The following is a 19,521-nucleotide window of genomic DNA, read 5'->3' as shown; positions in this document are numbered from 1 at the left end:
GCCCGCTCGACGCGTTCTGTGGGCACCATCGCTTACAGAAGCGAGTCATGATATTAATTTTACAAAGGCTCCGAGTAGTATACTGATTATCGAGAGCACGTCATGATTGCGGCGGACAGACTGGGTATGGGGTAATCAATACCATCTGACCAAAACATAGTTTGTTACCCCCACAGTGTACCTGTGCGACCTGGTGAGCTGTCATATGCGACAACTCAATCGAGGGCATTCAAGAGATAATCAGAACGCTGCCACATGCAATCAAAACGACGATCGCTGCGTTCGACCCCCGCATGCCTGCCGACCCTTCCACCATATGGATTGTGTAGGTTTATAAATGCAAGCTGTGCAGTAAATAGATGGAAGGAAATACAACGACATGTCGGCTGTCGGTCTGGCTCTTAACCGATCAAATTCTTAGATGGACCCAGGAGAGAGAGAAATGAACTTTCGGAAATCGCGCACCGTAGTGTGAGGACTAAGAGAAGGATTAAAAATAATCCATAATTAATAATAACTTTTAACTCCATATGCACCTATCAAAAAATACGAGACTTTCAATTCGAGATAGTTTATTGATTATTTATATTTTTAAAAGTCCGTACCTATAGATATGTCATAGTAAATCGCCCGGTGTTCGAATTTAGAACTAAGCTCATTACAGTATAAAAAGTATTGAATGATAATATTATTATGTCAAACGTTAGCATGTTGCGCCCTCACTCAGCGGACCACTTATACTGGTGGATATATACAAAAAACCATAAAAAAGAAAAAGTCAAAAAACATACAATTTAAAAGGATTCCATCTCATCGATACAATATATTATTTTACTGTTATGTTTATCATGAAAATATATTTTTTATGTTTTATGTAGGTAATGTAGCAAAAATATTTTTAAACAATTTATACATAAGTACTTAGTTTAAATGTATTTTATTTTTAATTTAAAAAAACATCGATTTTTATTTTTAAAAAATAATGTGTATAACTTGATATCAAATCGACTTAAATATTTACCAAATTAAATTCGTTATTATGAGTACTTAATGCTTAGGTAGATACTATTGCTTATTAGTGCTTGCTGCCCTAATCTTCTTTGTTAATTGCCTACCCATAACGTTCGTGAAATAAAATGAAAACGATGCGAATTAGCGGTTGCATTATGCTATATATGCGAATATTCGATGATCGCATGTGCAATCGCGTGTGACGATCGCATAAACGAAATCTATTATTGCGATCATCGCATTGCAATATTTCAGCTTACGTGCATAGTACACAATATACAAAATAAGGCGTGGGATGATCGCGTGCAATTAAAAGTGAAATCATTAGCGTTTAATAACATTGACTAAATTTCAATTTTAATTTGAAATTTCTATTGACAATCGCATGCGATCATCGCTAAAGTAAAACACATTCAATAAGGTTATAACGATTGCATAAGTAAAATCGAATCTATCCAACTAACTAAGTATGTACCTACCTACATAGTTTTTATAACGCTACTAAGAAAACTTGTCTCTGAGTTTTCTAAAAGAAACACCTTAACTAAACACTGGTGTAGCTTGAAACATTGGAACCTTATTCAAAAACCATGCAAGTTGAGAACTCTTCGTAACTCTTCCTTCTAAAATAAAATTATTGTTGTCCAATCTAAAGTCCGCCCCTTGTCCGGCTGGATCCCAATGCTTGGCATAAGTACTTTTGCAATGAGGTAGCTACACGATTCCTATATATAATTTATAATTACAGAAACCTCCTACATTAATTAAGTTGAATATTTCTCTCTACTCAGGCGCGCACACAGAAAAATGGTATGAGCGGGTCTATTCCAAAATAATATACATAGTATTGTTAAGGGAGGGGGTAGAGTTAAGAAAACTTCGTAGATGTCACTAACTTCCGTATTTACCTTGCGGACCATCGCGCTTTTCTGGGAATATACCCCATACCCAAACAGTCCGCACTTTGAGTTTAGCGATGATCACATCCTGTAGCTATAACTACGGGTGCTCACTTACGAGATACTGCAACATGTTGCATCTACAATTGTGTGTCGAATCCGCGTGGCTTATCGGTTATAATAATTAGATACATATTGGATACGGTGAACCCTACAAAGGCCTATTAGTTATATTAAAGATCCTATTAGTAAAAAGATTTCATTTCGTAACTACCTACTTTTGGGACAAGCTTTTGCAAATTCTCGCTAAGCCCTTGGCAGAGCTCTTGGAACTTTAGGGTTCCTCTAAACTCGGTTGGAAATCACTGGTATAATCTGAATACTAATAACACTGCACGCTCAGAAATGAAATAAATTACTGATACCTATACGCACTTATATAATAATATTTAGATATACGAAGTAGGTATAGTAGGTTTATAGTGCGTTGCATACCTACATCCTAGCTGTAAAGTGTACACACATAGAATATTATGACAGTTTTTCTTGAAGGCTATCAAATCCAGATTGGATAAAGATAAAAGGCCCTCCACTAAAAAATATCGGTTTATTTGTTTTTCCAGGAAAACGGAAGTCATCAAATTATAGAGCTCTGGAAATTCGGACTTATTTCGATAAATTTTATAACATAGAAAATAGATGAATAGGAATAAATATTATGTAGATATCTAGTTTGTGGGTAATGTGGGGAAACAAAATTAGCAAAACCTTTTTATAGTAGTTAGATTTATTTATTGGGTTCATTATTTGCCCATATTAAATCATTTTAATGTCGCAATCTTTTTGAATATGTATTATTAATATGCAAGGTACCTAATAAATTAGGATGTTTTTATAGTAGGTACCTATCTAAGTAGGTAAGTATTCCGAAAATTAATTTATTATCGTAATAAATAAACTCTGAAATCATTTTAAAAGTGTTCTGAAAAATCCGAATGTTTGAAATGGACCATGACGTGTTGACATAATAATATTATTATCTAGGTACATACTTAATTCAGAATTATTTTAATATTATTATTGTTTTATAAAAACTAATATTCAAGAATTACGTTTATTTATCTATACGTGAATGACTGTGGCATCTATGGTTACTCTGTATAAGCTTAATCGATAATATCAAGAGTAAAATACCAGTTTCCTACCTTCCAACGACAATACTGCCAATATGGTTCTGTACTACGGATCATAATGTTCTGGTTTTATAAAAATGTGCTCGGTATAGATAGGTAATTCATTGAAAATTACATTTCAATAATAATTTATTGTTAGGTAATTAGGTACGAATAGGTAATCAAAAATATTGTTATAAATAATAACACTAAATGCCATACCTATGGAAACAATGATTTGTGTGCCACGGCTTATGGGCATAAACAATACTATTATCAGATTACTGGTAACATTGTTTTGTCAATCTGACAGTTATAAAATTCAAAATTAAAAGTCAGATTAATAAAATTGATGTTTTGAAACTCGAATAATACTATTTACATTCGGAATTTGTTATAATTTTATAATTTCAGCAAAATGTTTGAAGAAACCCGTAAAATATTTAACGAATTGCCTGTTGATACAAAGGACGCGATTAATTTACTTATTGTAATAACACTTTTATTAAAGTTTCTTAAATTCAGTTTCAATATTCCTGTACCTATGTGTGTATTTCGGTGTTTTTATGGCGATTAACTTATTTTTCAGAATGTCCTGTCCAATCATCTGTATCCAGCGCTAAATATTCTAGACAAGAAATTGTCGAATCACCCTGACTCTTCACGAAACATCGCTGACAAAGACTTATTTTCGCTTTGTAATAATCAGATTTTTAAATGCTCAAATATACTGGTTGAAATATTTAAAAAGGAATCGCAGAGCACCTGCGTCTTGGAGGTATGCCAATTATTATTACTAGGTAGTTGCCTTTTCATTATTCTTAAAATATCATGGTTGGAGAAAACAATTTACCCAAATGCAAAGTAATTCATTGATGATCGATAAAAAACTAATTGTGAAGATGGATGTAAATTGTAAATGATGCGTCGTACCATTAATTTACCATTTATAGTATAAGATTTAACCGAATTCTCATAGATTGATGCATACACAATTTCTGTCAGTTCGTAAAGCAATCGGTGCTGTTCATTTGTCGGCGTATTGGTATGCGGCCAATGAGGTGACAGCTAATTAGCGAGAATTAGAATTTGGACTCTACGATTTCGTTTGATCTCCGATCGATTTGATTTCGATCGACATGAGCGCAGTGTAAAAATCAAACCTCATTAAATTTTTTTTAAAGGCACAACCTCGAGAACAGATCACAGATAGTTTTCCCGAAATAATGTGGTTGTATTATATTTATTAAGATCTGTTAATTTGTTAAGAAACCACTTCGTGAGGCGGCTCAGATCCATGGGATTGTAGAGCCAATTTAAAAAATATATGTATTATATTAAAATTTACACTTTTAAAAATGTATACCCAGCATTAATGTACTTTTAAACATTCTGTTGGGTCATTCCAACACTATATTACTCATCCAATAGAAGTCAAACTCCATACTTTTTATCACTAGTGCAATGTATCTACTGTTTTTTGTTCTATTCTGGATATAAACGTGAACTGGATGTTTTTATTTATCAGTCTTCAGAAGTGGAAGTTACAATGCTTGTCTCTTCATCCTTGGGTGAAGAACTATAATTCGTATTTGGTTTTTTCAATCAATAACCACATTTGGATCCAACTCATGTACCCGAATGAGTAACTTACAATCAGTCCTGTGTCATTATCCTATTCTACCCACCGCGAGCTGAATATATCGCAACAGGATGATTGAGTTGTTATTACCAAAGTAATAACAACTCAATTATTCCGGTGCACCACATGCCACTTGCAGTAGGTGCAATAAAATGAAGGCATACAATCAAGGTATCCCCACATTGTAGCAAATAACCAACGATATAATAGCACCTATACACGTGCATGGATTTATTTGCAGCAATAGTGAGTATTTTAAACTATCGTGACAATCAGTGGCGGCCGGTGATTTTTTGGATTGTAATTTTTGAAGGTGCGCTGGAAACTTACCTTATTGAAAAATGAAATCAATTCGGTGTTGTTTTGATTTGACAAAATGGGAAATTTGGGAAATTACCTGTATACTTATTTTATATTTTTAATAAAACATGATGCAAGTTAATTAAATCTTCATTGGATTATTTTTAAGAAACGATTGTATCTCTTATAGTAGATAAATACCTCTTACTTTTAACGGAAGTCATCTTATTCTATATAAGTATAGGTAAATCATTCTACAGTGGCACCATAGGCGATTCGTGCGTGTATTGAATTGCTTGCGACAATGCCTATTTCAATGCTAGCAATCAATACCACTACAGCTGCAAGCCGCATTTGCCGTACCCATGGTGCCACTGTAAAACGATTTACCTATACATTAGGTAGGTCCTATCTTTAGCAATTTGTACACTGTATGAATAATGATTATTATGAAACTGCGCTTTGTGAAATAGTATTAAGATTTATTAGCTTGACACTAGGATTCATGAATTAATAATTTTCTATATTATAAATAACCAACATCATTTCGCGTTTAGTCAACACACAGGATAATGAAATATTAATTTTCCAGAAATGCGGTTGGTACCAAAATTATTTTTATATCACTGATTTAAATTGGAGTACACATAAATCAAAATATCTTACCGACATTGTATTTCTTACCAATTTTAAATTTAGAAAATAATGAATTCTATTGTTTTTAGTTTTACAGGCATTTTACATACGAGATTGCTAAATATGATACTAAACATAATTTGACCGTGAACAGTAAGCTGCAGCGTCTATAATAACAAACCATAATTCAAATCTGTAATTGCTCTCTACTCAGACCAATATGATGTCATTTTACCCGGTTGGCGCACGATATTCTGGAACTTACGCATGGCGAAAACGATTAGCATGGTTTAAGTTGTTTTATAATGGCTTTAGTTCATACTAAGCTTTGAGTTTATTTTAAGTTAACTAAATATATTGCCGGGGCGTAAATGATTTCAGTGAGGATGAAGTATACGGTGCATAGTGCCTATATTATCGCGTATTGGCAATATGGGCACATCGGTTTATGGTTTGCATTACAATAAGTGAACGATAATATTAAAAACCTATGAAGATAAAATATCATTTACGATGTTGAACGATGTTATGTTATGTTATGATGTTAGACCAGCTGCCGCTGGTGACAATAACTATTTACATGTAAAAGTGCTGACTGTCTCTCCAATCTCATTCTTCAAGAGTAAGTGAGATGCGATGTTGTCATTTTATGGTACTATTTGACATGTCGTAAAAATTGGTTAACCTCAAAATGAGTCTACGCGGTGTAGTTCGATTTTTGCCGGAGGGTTCGCCACTATCATTCTACTGCACAGGTGCAGATCGAAAAATCCCCAACTGTCGCATGAAAATTCAGAAGCTTCTGAACTTTTTTGATTCATACATGCAATTTTGCAACTTGCATGACAATATGTGTTTACATGTGCATTTTCTTGTTATGGCCGCGATAATACGTACTGTCAGCAGTAAATCTGCGCATGTGTAAACTGGCTATAAATCAAAGTTTTGACTGAGACAGTAATTTAACACTATAACCTCCGTAATTTTATCACCAATAACACCTGATAAACCGTTGTTTGTTGTCATTAGGAAAGCAGATCATGGGTCGTCGACCGCATCAACTGGTGTTTAGAAAAGCTTGATTGCCTCAATTTTGAGAAGAAAGGTGTAACCCACATCACAGATATCCAAACACCAAGCTTATCGGTTTCTTCATCTGGAATCGATGAAGCCATCAACATCGACGAGCATCTTGCGAATATGGATGTTTGTTGTGGGGATAATTTTATTCCGAGAGTTGACAACACAATTGACGTGCTCAAAATCTTTTCTAAATTGTTCAGTGAAGATTACTCTTTGAATGATAAGCAAAACGATGAAGTCTATGAAGAGTGGTCAAGTGAGGTACATAGTATATTTCTTTATTGTAATATTATGTATAAAAAAAATGTAAAAGTTATAGCATAATCAAGTAATTTAAAAGACTGATGATTTCAAAATTATTTAAAATATTGCAATGAGTGAGTTATCGTTTTGATAAGAGATCAAAGTTTCTTATTATAATGCACGCAATGGTAATGGCGCGAGGGAAGGGTGATGTGTTACGAAATGGAGGGCACGAATGTTGTCAGTTTGCCCACCAATTACCATGCATACAAGTGAGATGTCTCTATGGGTTACATGTAAATTGTACGTATTACATTTCACCGCAAATAATCCAGTATATCGGCTATTTTCAAAGTTTGTTTGCCGCTGACTTTCTGTAAACCGTGACCATATATTTCCGATACACCATTTCACTGTGAAGTGATACGGCGAACTGCATACGTACAAATTTCCGGACACAATTTATGATTCATCTTGACGAGCTGATGATGATGCCCTGTTTAGACCAAGATACATCGGTTCGTTGATCATTGTATGTGATAATCCACTTTATACTAAAGATTTAATGTTTTCTCAGTGTTCACGTCAACTATTTACCCTACACAGAGTCATCAGAGAGTTGATATTTGCTGCAATGAGCATTTGTCAAAATTGTCTTTCTCTAGACCAAAAAATCGTCAACGCCCGATGTCAAGTCGTATGTATATTTTACTATTATTCAATATTTATATTTTATGATCCAACTCAACAATTCGGTTGAAAGATTGCTTCGAAGACGTTGAGTTCCGCATACGGCCACAAGTGGTGCACTTTATTGCTGCCAGTTTGATGTTTGATTTTATAATGGAAACTCATCCATTCATGCAAACATTACACAATTACTGCTAACCTTTCAATTACCACATTTAAATAACACGTTAATTATATATTATATCTAATGGCCAACGACTCCAAACGCGCCAGTCGCGGTGTTAGCACTAAATGAGTTAATTAATAACCTGTTTGAAAGTAAAACTAATTATGTATGTTATACGGTTTTCATGTACATAGTAGGGTGTTGTTCTTAAATAGTGCTGGAGTAATTGAGAGGGAGGATCCTATCTCTTTCTGCGAGTTAAATACTTAAGACGAGATAAAACGTTTATTTTTGTAGTCTTAGTAATAGTGTTACAACTGAAATACCTATCGACAAATAAACCAACCCGTAAATTTTGATTTTGAATTGTCATAATATCTTACATAAACCAGCAATTATCTTGTGGAAGCCCTTAATTTTACCTCAAGTAATCGATAATGTAGGATTATTCATTAAAAATCTCTACTGAATGTGGAATGTGCCATTTTATAGAATGTTGAATGTTCCATTTCATAGAATGTTTTATGTGTATGTCACACAAAAAGATATCATTGTACAGAGAACATACTAATTTTATTATTATTATTATAACGTTTTTATTAGTTTGTATTCTTATTTGTCCGGTACAAATCTTGCAATCGATTTTTAACTAGCTTCCCGACTAGCTAGACATTTGAAACTTTTAGAATACATCAGAACACGATGCCAATGCATTTTTTTAGTATCTTTAAGTAGAATAGAATTCAGTTTTAGTTAATCCTATTTTGTATGAAAAGTTATTTCGATAACATTATTGGTTGCTACGGGTCCTAGCAACTAAATTATTAAATAATATATATGTGCGTTACTATGGAAATCAATATGGAATGACATTTCATTATTCAGTATTTCTATCAAGTACAATTTTTTTTTATCGTTTAAGCTAGTCGAGTCAAGTTTATATGGTTCAACAGAAAATTTAAAAACGTATATAAGTTCTTTTTATCTTGTAATTATTATGTTATGATTCGGGAAAACTAATTTACAACACATGTACATAAGTAGTTTCTATCTCTGTGAATTTAAGATATTGTTTTGAATGGAGTGGATTTATTTATGTCGTGTTTAATTTCTTTCAGGTTCTCCGAGAATCGAAACAATTTATCTATGAAATAATGTTGGATACAACGTTTTCTGTAGACGACTGCGATGCGACGAATATAAATAAAATAAAAATCAAAAATAACGTCAATCAGGCGAATGTAAGATTGTTCAATAATATTTTGATAGACGCCATTTATAATCTGGAATCAAGCATAAACAGGGCTGTTCTCGGTCTCATTTTGGTGTGCCTCGTTAATCCAACTGACGCACTGCTTCAATTAACTGGCGATAAACACAAAGCACTCACTCATGATGATAAAAAGGGAAAGTTAGCAGGTGAGGGTCTTCGATAAATAATTGTCGGGCTATTTATTAATCCAGTTTATTTGTGGCTGAGATCTGTCATCGCTTGACTGATGAAATAGGTGAATGCCGTTCAACTGGTTACCTGAGACAGCGAATAAGCATAGGAATCCATAGAGGTAATGCAATCGCTGTTTTAGGTACTCTTGAGGTGTCCAGGGGAATGGAGGAGGTATTTCATATACTTAGGGAAACCTTTATTTTACAATTATTATTTTATCGGTTTATGTAATCAGGGGATGTCAAATAAATTTTACATAAGTTCTAGTTTCGTAAGTTCCATACAGGATGATGCCCTCTACAAGTGGCACCATTTCTTGGAGTGACAATGGATTTTGTCCCCAGAATTCAAAAAAGTATTCATAATGATAAAATCTAAATTGTGGCAAAAATAAATAAAACACGATATTTCAAGTTTGATACAATTTATTGCAATGATCATATCGACCCTTAATCGGCAGAACAACGTAAGCGACAATTCATAAATTTTAGAGGAGAAGGTTTTTTTTAAACTATTTCCGTAATTAGTTCCAAAAATGAATTCTGTTAATGTGGTTAATAATAATTGGTTACTGCCTATACGGAAATTATAAAACAATTGCAATAGTGCTTTTAGTTTTCGAGATAGTGGCGGTAACGCTGTTTTGCTTATGTCTATGACACGATATTTTTTCCAGGCATGTCGCTTACGCTATTTGGCGTAGTCGTTTTTATTTATAAATTTCATGCTAATTATCATCACAGGGCATTACTAATTAAGTATTGAAATAAATAACATAAGCACCCATTTATTTTACGAAAGGGGACGTTGTTAAATAAATTAAAAATACTTTGACTTTTTAAATTAATATTTTTGCTTGTAGATACTTAATCACATATAGGTAAAATAAAAATAAATGATTGGTATTTTTAAGGTTTCGCTTATATTATTAATATTATCAGGTATTGCTATTTTTCAAAATGAAATAGGTACGTATCTACTGGTACATAATTAAATATGGGGACAAAATTGTAATCAACTATTCAGTTTTACAAAAAAAATATTGTCCCACATTTTTTAAGCAGTAATCGCTGTATTATCCTCATTCACATCTTCCTGATCGGATTCCGGTAATCTATATCGGAAGATAATATATATAATAGTATCTTCCACTGATAATCCATGTGGCAGTTTCATAAACTCATCCGTCATCTCTGAGGGATATTACATTTAACACACAGACTTTTAAGATCGTTATACTGGATCTCCGATATTGGTGATTTAGCACTATACAGCAAGGGTGGCTGCGCTTAAAACATCACAGCACTTGATCGGGATCTGATGACATTTTCTAGGTCTAACAGTTTAGTCCTACTGTCACCAGAGTAGGTACAATATTTGGTAAGTTTTTTAAATTATGCCTTTCGTAAATCACCAAATTTAATTTTGAACTTTGAAGGAATGCAAGTAGCAGCGAAAGATTTCCAGTCACGGAATTCTGCATATGACATGATGACCTAGCGTTGGAAATGATGGTGGGTCATTCTGATAGTGCCTAAACTACTCTGAATATAAATGACTCAATTGTCGCATGAAGGGAATCGACCGGCATCGTAGTACGACCAGTGGGTCTATTCTATACTTATCGACCGCTAAAGTGATAGATATTATCAAACTTAGGGTAGGTTTATATAAAAGTGTTAGTACTTATTGCAACAATTATAATCAACGTATTGTAATTGTTACAGTAAGTGCTAATTCTATAATACAAACCTACCCTAAGTTTGATAATATTTATCACTTTATCACTTTAGCGGTCGATAAATACAGAATAGACCCACTGGTAATAGAAAATGAAAGTTGAATTTTTCATAAAATAAGATAGCATACCCAGTGTTGCCCGGTTCTTATTCTGACCAATCACAGTATAATAATTCCTTGATTTTTTCCCGCTTTGTCAGTCCTGTCCAAAGATTTGTGCATGATTGCTGAGATCTCATTACTGCCACGTTTACCATCAGTTTCACCCCATAAAAAGCAGTATCCATCATTTGTTCCACTTTCGTAGATACTTTCATTATAGTATGCGTATTTCGACTAGGGAATGTTTAGCACCTTCTCGAGGTCAAAACTTGCGCACAAAATGTCATTGTGATTTTTACTTTTGGCCAGATCATTAAAGAACATCTCCTTGCATTTATCCTTTACGGTAAGGGGACATTTGTAAGTATCCGTTTCAATTAGCCGAAGTCTCTCGTCACCAGACATATTTGTTACTTTCTCGCAAAAAGAACACTATTATCTTTTTTGGTAGATGAAAACCCAAGTTGAACTTACTGTCTATTAAATACGTTTCTGAAAACATTCCGAATCACGACATTAGTGGATTCATTCAAAGAATCAAAATTTTCAGTATAAATTTTATACTTATACATTTTTAACATTTCAAAAATCTACAGGAAGATATTATTCTTCGTAGATTATTCCGACAGTAGTGAGATGGAACGGCGGGTAATTATTGTTTAATAAACTCTCTTACCAGGTTTATTTTATCTCAGCCAGTTTTACTGGACGGCGCGAGCTTTGCTCCCAAATCGGTTTTCGCACAACTCACTACCAGACGGACCACCGAATAAACCGTACCGTAGCTTACACTATCAAATAACGTCGGTTACGTTGTTTTGCTCTACTTTATAATGCGATACAAGTTAAAACGCTAAAAGGCACAGACCCTAAAAAAATGTCACGCGATTGAGATCGGGCTCTAATATTTTTGTCACTTATGCGCTAGGTGATATTGAACAGTTCTCCATTTAAAACGCAATTTACCAAAAAGTGTCGCTTACGTTGTTCTGCCGATTAAGGGTCGATATTGTTGTACAACAACATAAATTTATGTGGATATTTATTATATCATAATAATAATAATCGTAATGTGGTCACCATTGGTGGTAATTATATTTTGTCAGCACTTCAAACTACAAATCAAATTGTAGCACAACAAAATTTAATTTTATATTAATCATAATTTGTTTTGGTTTCAGAAACTGAAATGAAGAGTAGACTGGTGAAAGAGTTTGATATCCTCAACGAACGGCTTGTACAAATCGCCTTGTTTGCCATATCATGCTCTTCTGACAATCTCAGTAAGTTACCTACTTTTACCATTTTTTCATATTATCTCCAATGGACTTTTCAACAACCTACGCGTTATGTAATTATATTTATGATTCAATTACTCTTTCAGGATTTTCAATGCTGAGGAGCTGTTTAGCAAGTCTCGAAGCACTAGAACCGTATTTGGTTCCATCCCTTCTATCATCATCAAATAATCTACATTGTCAAATTCTCGTCGATCATTGGATCAAAGAGGTCAGCTCTTTAAGAACTCTGGTATTTCTGATCGTGGATCCTGCTGCTTTTATTGAGGTTTAACCCTTATAATAATCTTTCTATATTTCATTACAAATCAAACATGAGTGGGTCGGTTGTTTGTACAGCATAGATACTATCCGTGCCTTCACTCAACTGATTTTCTCTCGGACATGCTTACATACATACTGTAGTTTAAGCCCGTACACATCACACATACAAACTCGTCAAAATTTGATTTGTTGTCTTTCACAAAACACATGTGACCTAATGCACTGCAGCACATAGCGTCGGTGTGACATTTTTGATCGAAAAAAAAATCTGCTTGGCGCATGTAACAAATTTCACTTGACATGGGCCGCAGGTAGAATAGCATAATGTTGCATCTGCAAATGTGCAGATACTGCTTTTTGATATCACTGTCCCATGCGCATCAAGTAGGGACGGCAGATTATTGTCTATGATTGCTGTGTTGGATTGTGACTAGATCATATTCATTGTATTGGCTTCTCTCGCTAGGTGCCTCACTTCTTTCTAGCTTCCTATTCAAACTATCGAACCTTAGTGTAATGCAGTTTGCTTATAATAAGTTTCCTGGTGGCTCATGTTAGGTATTACTTTGATTTGAGCTTATGTAATGATATAATTCTCCCAACGTACCCTGAGGATCAAAGGCTGTAAGAGAAATGAGTCGCTTAGTCACCAAACCCGCTCTAGGCGATTTTTCAATAAAATTAGTTTTAATGTACATATGTGTTATATCAATAGGTATATCAGCCTATCGAGTATTAAATACCACCCTGTTTCGTAAAAAATAAAATGAATATTGACTTAGTGCAAGAACGTTGTGGTCGGCAGGCGGCGGGGCGGCAGCAGCGTGCGCAACTCAAGCATATAACTGTGTGTGAAATGTTCATAGGTAGTGTCTTTTTTTGGGCATATGACACACGGTTATACGTTTGAGTTGTACACGCCGCTGCCCACCCGTCACTGTGGCCATGCGCTTAGTCGCCAAACCCGCTCTAGGATAAATAACAGGTTACTAAATCCGGTCTACATAGCCGACTAATCAGATGTCATGATTCAAACCATAATTTTTAGCATATGTTTAAATCGCTATACAAACGTCACCATTACCAGCATCAACATTATCGTAAATATACAAAACAGTTTTTCATGATTTATGCAAAACTCAAAAAAGCCTCCAGAGCGGGTTTAGCGACTAAGCGACTCAAATTATCAGCGATATATTATTCATCAGACAATTTCTTCTAGATTATAATGGAGCAGTACCAAACCAAATTGAATGACTTCAGAAAAGAAGAACCTCCGCAATGGTCATCCGCCCAGTCTTTTATTGAACTCGGAGATAGCATTTTAGACTTTATCAACGTGTACTTTTCGCATGAACCAAAGGTCTTCAGCGGGCACGAAACGCTGATTTTACTGTCGGCAGATCTAAAAAAAGGTATTAAATTAATCAATTTCATTTCCCCTCTTCATCTCTCTATTAAATCTTATATGATATTAAAACACATTCGCGGACATGACGTCGTATTTTGTGAGATGTGATATGACAGGACGTCCATAGACGTCCTGTACTGTGGAACAGAATACGACACGACGATTATAGAAGTCCTATTTTGGTCCTTATTAAAACAATAAATGTTCCCTGCCACTTGTGTCACGGTGTGAACATATTTCCATTAGATAGTGGTATCTTAAGACTTTTCATTTCTATATATTCTAAATTTAAAAAATAAAATTTTTAATATGTGTCATATCACTAACATGTGTCCGCGAATGTGTTAAAGATAGATTTAAAAAAAACCTCACTGCCACTATCGCATACAAGGAACCAATGATTAAGGGACTCACATATAGAGTTGGGTATTTCCCGAGAAAATCTTGAGAATCGGGATTTCCGGAAATGATGAAATTTTGAATTCTCGAGATTCGGGATTTCCAGAAATCAATTCTCGAGATATCGGGCAATTTAAAAAAAACCTGTAAAAAATCCTAAAATCAGTGTAAAAACAGACAAATTCCAATTTTTTTTTATTTATTATATTATTTTATTATTTATTAGACAAACAAATAGAAGTAGGAAAACAAAAATAATTCAAAATATTACTTATTAAAATAAAATTTCAAAAAACACAGACTGTCAATCGCATACGTTTTTGAAACACAAAAATCCCTGATGTTGAAAAATTGCGCTCATTTCGAGTCGACGTTGGCTTAATTGTGTTAAATGCCGTGTTGTGTTTTCTGTCTACTTTTTTCATATAGAAAAATCATTTATTCAATTAATATTTGATAATAAAGAAATCCCGAATCTCGAGAAAAGATTATCGAGATCCGGGATTTCCAGAAATGTTAAAAATTTCAATTCGTGATTCGGGATAGAAAATCTCGAAAATTTCTCGAGAATTCCCATCGGGAAATTCCCGAAACCCTCTACAATATTTTCCCAATCAATTGAAAATGTCATAAGACGAAACCAATCTTAATTTAATTTAAAAATGTGGAATTATTGTCATTAATGACGCTACAGCCCGGTCTAGTTATAGCCCATAGTTCTCCACCAATTCCTTTCCCTTGTCCTGCATTACCAGTTGGATACATCAAGAGTCTGAAGATTCTTTTTTACTACATCCAGCCACCGGGAGCCATGGGTTTCTCGACTTGTAACATTTCAATGCTGATGTATTCAGTCTTTGGATCTTAATAAAGTTCACGATATCAGCTCATCACAGATACAGTACAATTTTTAATTAAACCTGCGTCACCATACTCCATTTTTACAGAAATCCTTTCACCAAAAAATAACACGAGAGAAATCTAATAAAAAATATCATTATATCAGTATGAAAATGATTCACTGTCGACTTCAATAAATCAACAATTATGCAATAAATTAGTCATTATTATTATAAAACTTTGTGTATAAGAATGTACTTATGTACATTCTAATTTTTAAGCCCACGATGGCCTGCGTCGGCCTATAACGTTGTGGGTCTCAGGTTCGAATCCTGGTTCTGGCAAGTACACATATTGTTTTTCAATTTACGTATGAGTCAGAGTATGGACCTACATAATAGGTTGAGCAAGTGGCTAACATCCATTTCTCGAATAACAAAATCTGTTAATACAAACTTCCACTCTGTGGAGGCCCATAATTAATGATCTTATTAGGATCAGACATGGTAAAAAAAAATGTTGAGATTTCAATAATACTGTTATAATTATTACTGTTTTGTACACTCCTTATCCATGTTATCATTTACCCGTAATATTATTTTATGGAACTTTGCTGTAACGGCATTTAAAACTTACATTTTTATTTTATTTAAATTTTTTCTTTTTGCACAGGGGATACGTTCCAAAGACTACCGTGCAAAACAAAACCGTGTAAAAAAAGATACAAACCATACAAAAATGGTAGATAGGTTCCATTACTTAAAATCAACTCAAAATATGAAATTCTTAAACTCAAAAGTAAATTGAATATATTTATTATTTATACTTACATAAAAATACATAGTTTTTGATTTAAATTAAATTTAGCATAGAGAAATATATTTATTCAGTGTTGCTACTTGACAATAAACGTGCCTGTTTACTGCTGTTTTTCGCCGGCGAAAAATCACTCATCGCTGGAAATATTTAATGACGCTAACGCTGAAGCACACGGCGCGTCTCTCGTATCGAACCCGAAGTGACTGACTGAATGTATGTATATCTGGGCGGCATCCGGTGACAACATATGCATGCATCAGTTTCGTGCGGTCCATTGCAATGCAATTTTTTGATAAATATGTACATACATACGTACTTTTAATTCTTTTTAGTTTTTTTAAACCGTGCAAAAAGAGGATCGGGTGTACATAATATAGGCAGTTATATAATATAATTTATATACATATAAGAAAATTTCTCAGTTGGCGAGGAAACTGAATCAAACATACATTTCGATTTATCGATAACATTTCAGGAATGAAAATTTCTATTGTTTCGGTTGGATGTACTGCCTCTTCCCTTGCCTCGTCGAAATTTCATAACGCTATTGAATACTGTTTAGTAGTCGTCCAAGGTACTGGGTTTCAACCGATTATAAAAAGAGATTACACCGACACTGTATATTATTAGACCAAACTTTTATTGATACAAATTTACAGTAATCTTCTTGCTTTTCAGTGATTAAAGAATGCAGGGCTGTCAGTGACTTATTCTTGGAGAAGCAAAGACCGAATTCAACTGATTCTACTTTTTCAAAACTGTCTAAACCAAAAGAACAAAAAAATAATTACGAACGCGTTGTCAAACGATTCAAGCTAATGTATACCATTTTGACAAGGATCTCCAAAGAATTTATCGGTGACAAATCGATCATCGAGGACGAAGAAATCTCAGAAAGTGAACATAATGATCATAAAGAAACGATCGATAATGCAACATGGGTCAGACCGAAAAAAATCTCAAATAAAGATAGTGTACTACAAACTGAAAACTCTGATGATGTTTTCGAAGTGTCTGATAAACTGAAAGACATTAATTCTGACAATCATATTCCTAAAATGGATATAACTACTGTGAAGTCAAATGTCAAACAAAATGGTCTTGTAATAGAGAAACATTATTCTGCGAATAAAACATTTTCACGTTCATCGTTCTTGCGTAATATTCATAAAAGTCAAAAACGGCGATATGCCGACCTGACTAAGCTATCAATATTCACCGAAGTTATGCATGAACAAGTCACAAAATCTAATTTGTGCCCGGGTGACTATATATCAGCCAGTAATTGCTGTCTGAATATCTCGAATGAAGAGTTCTTCCTCGCAAACATTTCAATGGGTAATGACGAAGAAGCAAATAAGGATGTCGAGTGCAATGATATTACCGGTATCCAGTTTGGCTCGCTTCTGACTTCAGGCAGAGATCAAACGAGAAGAAAGAGTTTCTTTTACGGTGATAGATTGAAAAATCGTCACTTCCGTGATCTGTCTTTACGAAAAAAGCTTCTCATCAATCAGACCGAAACAGGTAACTTTTTATCGACTAAAGAAGTCTCGAATGATAGAATATCGATCAATGATTCAATCCCCGCTGCATCAACTCTACCATCCAAAAGAGATGTTAATCTTAATTCGACATTCGATTTGCATATTACAGGTAATAAATATTTCATTTTTCTCTCCATCTAGTAATATCTAGTAACAGCTGAATCACAATGAAAAAAATGAAATGAAATAATCCAATTGCATTTTAAATTCATTTAGAAGACATAATAATATATAATCATAATATGACAATCGATTGTAAAAAATACATATGTACATAATTTGAAAACATCACACGCATATTATACACACTAGAAAAAATCTCTTTTGAAAAAAAATGTGACACCTACGGGACTTGAACCTGTAACCACTGGATTCGTGTTTTCAATAGTGTTAATATATTATTATTATACCCCGTTTACACGTACATGGATTTACTGCTGACAGTACGTATTATCGCGGCCATAACAAGAAAATGTACGTATTATCGTGCAAGTTGCAAGATTGCATGAGTGACAACTCCGAAATCTATATTTTCTTATCATTTTGTCTACTCAACTTTCCGATATGGCATTCTTTCTCGTTAACATTATTATAAAAAAAATCTTTTTCTAGATATTTTGGAGCAGCTGACAGGTTTATCTGACACAATTTCTTTGATGAAAATAGACTGTATCAATGAAGACTCGGAATGGTCTCTGCCAAAATACAATCTGACAGTTTCCAAATCTGATGATTCTTCAAATGAAAGTAAAAATGTCCTGACATTGAAGATAAACGAAGAAATTCTTTCTCCCAAAAAGGTGTGGAATATTAAAATCGGGAGTGATAAGGAAAATATCTCCCTAACTCCAACTATTGAGGCATCAGTAAAGGATGACAGCATACATCATTCAACATGTTCTGTTAATTGTGATATTGATGTAAGCTTTGACAGTAATATTCTGACTCCTGAAAGATTGAATGATCTCCATCAATTGGAGCAGAAGTTGGCAAACCTCAAACTCTTCTGGGATAAATGAATAATAATTTGTTGTACATGTTGTGTAGTGGGACTAGTGGGTCCTATGAATTTATTCTGATTTGGCAATCTTGATCAGTGTTGCCATATTTTTCTATGCTGATTATAGTACATAGGCTTAAAAATTATAGTATTTCTGTAAAAAATTTAGTACAGGAACATTTTTCGGCTTGAATCCTTTAAAATTATAGTATTTTGGCATATTCGGTGTAAAATTATAGTATTTTACATTTTTTTCAGAGTCAAAATTATAGTATTGTACTATAATTATAGTACGGTTGGCAACACTGATCTTGATAAAAATGTATTTTAGATGTCGCCAACACATGGATATTTTAGTTGTATTGGATAATTATTAATATTTAGGTATCTCCTATAATTTTAATAAAAAAAAGTTTTACCTACTATTAAAACTCTTATTATTCCTGTCAACAGCCCACATGCACCACGTAGGTAAAAATGGAGATTTTTTATTATATATTTTTTATTACATAAAATAGTATTCTTTTAAACCTCTCGATCTAATGTTTTAAAATATAGTCATACTTCAGTACATCCATGTGCAGTGGTATTAAGATTTTTTAGATTTATTAATTTTTAAACACATTTATAAAATTAATGTTGTAGTAGTAATAGCGAAATATTTACGATAAAAAATTATATTTTATAATCTCTGCGATCCCAAATTTGACAAGAATTAGGCATTTTATTATTTAAAAAATGGGCACAATTAATACATTTCATCTTGATGATTCTAAAGATACTAATTATATGCTATGTCTTTGACTATTCAA

General features: G+C 33.6%; 1 protein-coding gene across 1 annotated transcript; it reads left to right on the top strand.

Annotated features, from left to right (window-relative positions):
* Positions 1 to 3,385: 3,385 nt before the first annotated feature.
* Positions 3,386 to 19,133, top strand: LOC147079085 (uncharacterized). Its single transcript, XM_085948860.1, has 10 exons — positions 3,386 to 3,572; positions 3,672 to 3,860; positions 6,690 to 7,004; positions 7,564 to 7,683; positions 8,961 to 9,261; positions 12,313 to 12,414; positions 12,516 to 12,697; positions 13,916 to 14,108; positions 16,841 to 17,818; positions 18,322 to 19,133. The coding sequence occupies exons 1-10, from the start codon at positions 3,501 to 3,503 to the stop codon at positions 18,726 to 18,728; spliced, it is 2,859 nt and encodes a 952-aa protein (XP_085804986.1). The 5' UTR covers positions 3,386 to 3,500; the 3' UTR covers positions 18,729 to 19,133.
* The last annotated feature ends 388 nt before the right edge of the window (positions 19,134 to 19,521 follow it).

This window comes from Rhyacophila brunnea, unplaced genomic scaffold (genome assembly GCF_057557595.1).
Source record: "Rhyacophila brunnea isolate RB1 unplaced genomic scaffold, BYU_Rbru_1.0 scaffold_10, whole genome shotgun sequence".
Taxonomy (NCBI): Eukaryota; Metazoa; Arthropoda; class Insecta; order Trichoptera; family Rhyacophilidae; genus Rhyacophila; species Rhyacophila brunnea.
Note: the sequence above shows the minus strand (reverse complement) of the source record. Positions and strands in the feature narration are given on the sequence as shown.

Coding starts and splice junctions, on each gene's coding strand:
- LOC147079085 (XM_085948860.1), top strand. CDS start 3,501: ATGTTTGAAGAAACCCGTAAAATATTTAACGAATTGCCTGTTGATACA. Junction 3,861..6,689: donor AGAGCACCTGCGTCTTGGAG/GTATGCCAATTA, acceptor TGTTGTCATTAG/GAAAGCAGATCATGGGTCGT. Junction 7,005..7,563: donor ATGAAGAGTGGTCAAGTGAG/GTACATAGTATA, acceptor ATGTTTTCTCAG/TGTTCACGTCAACTATTTAC.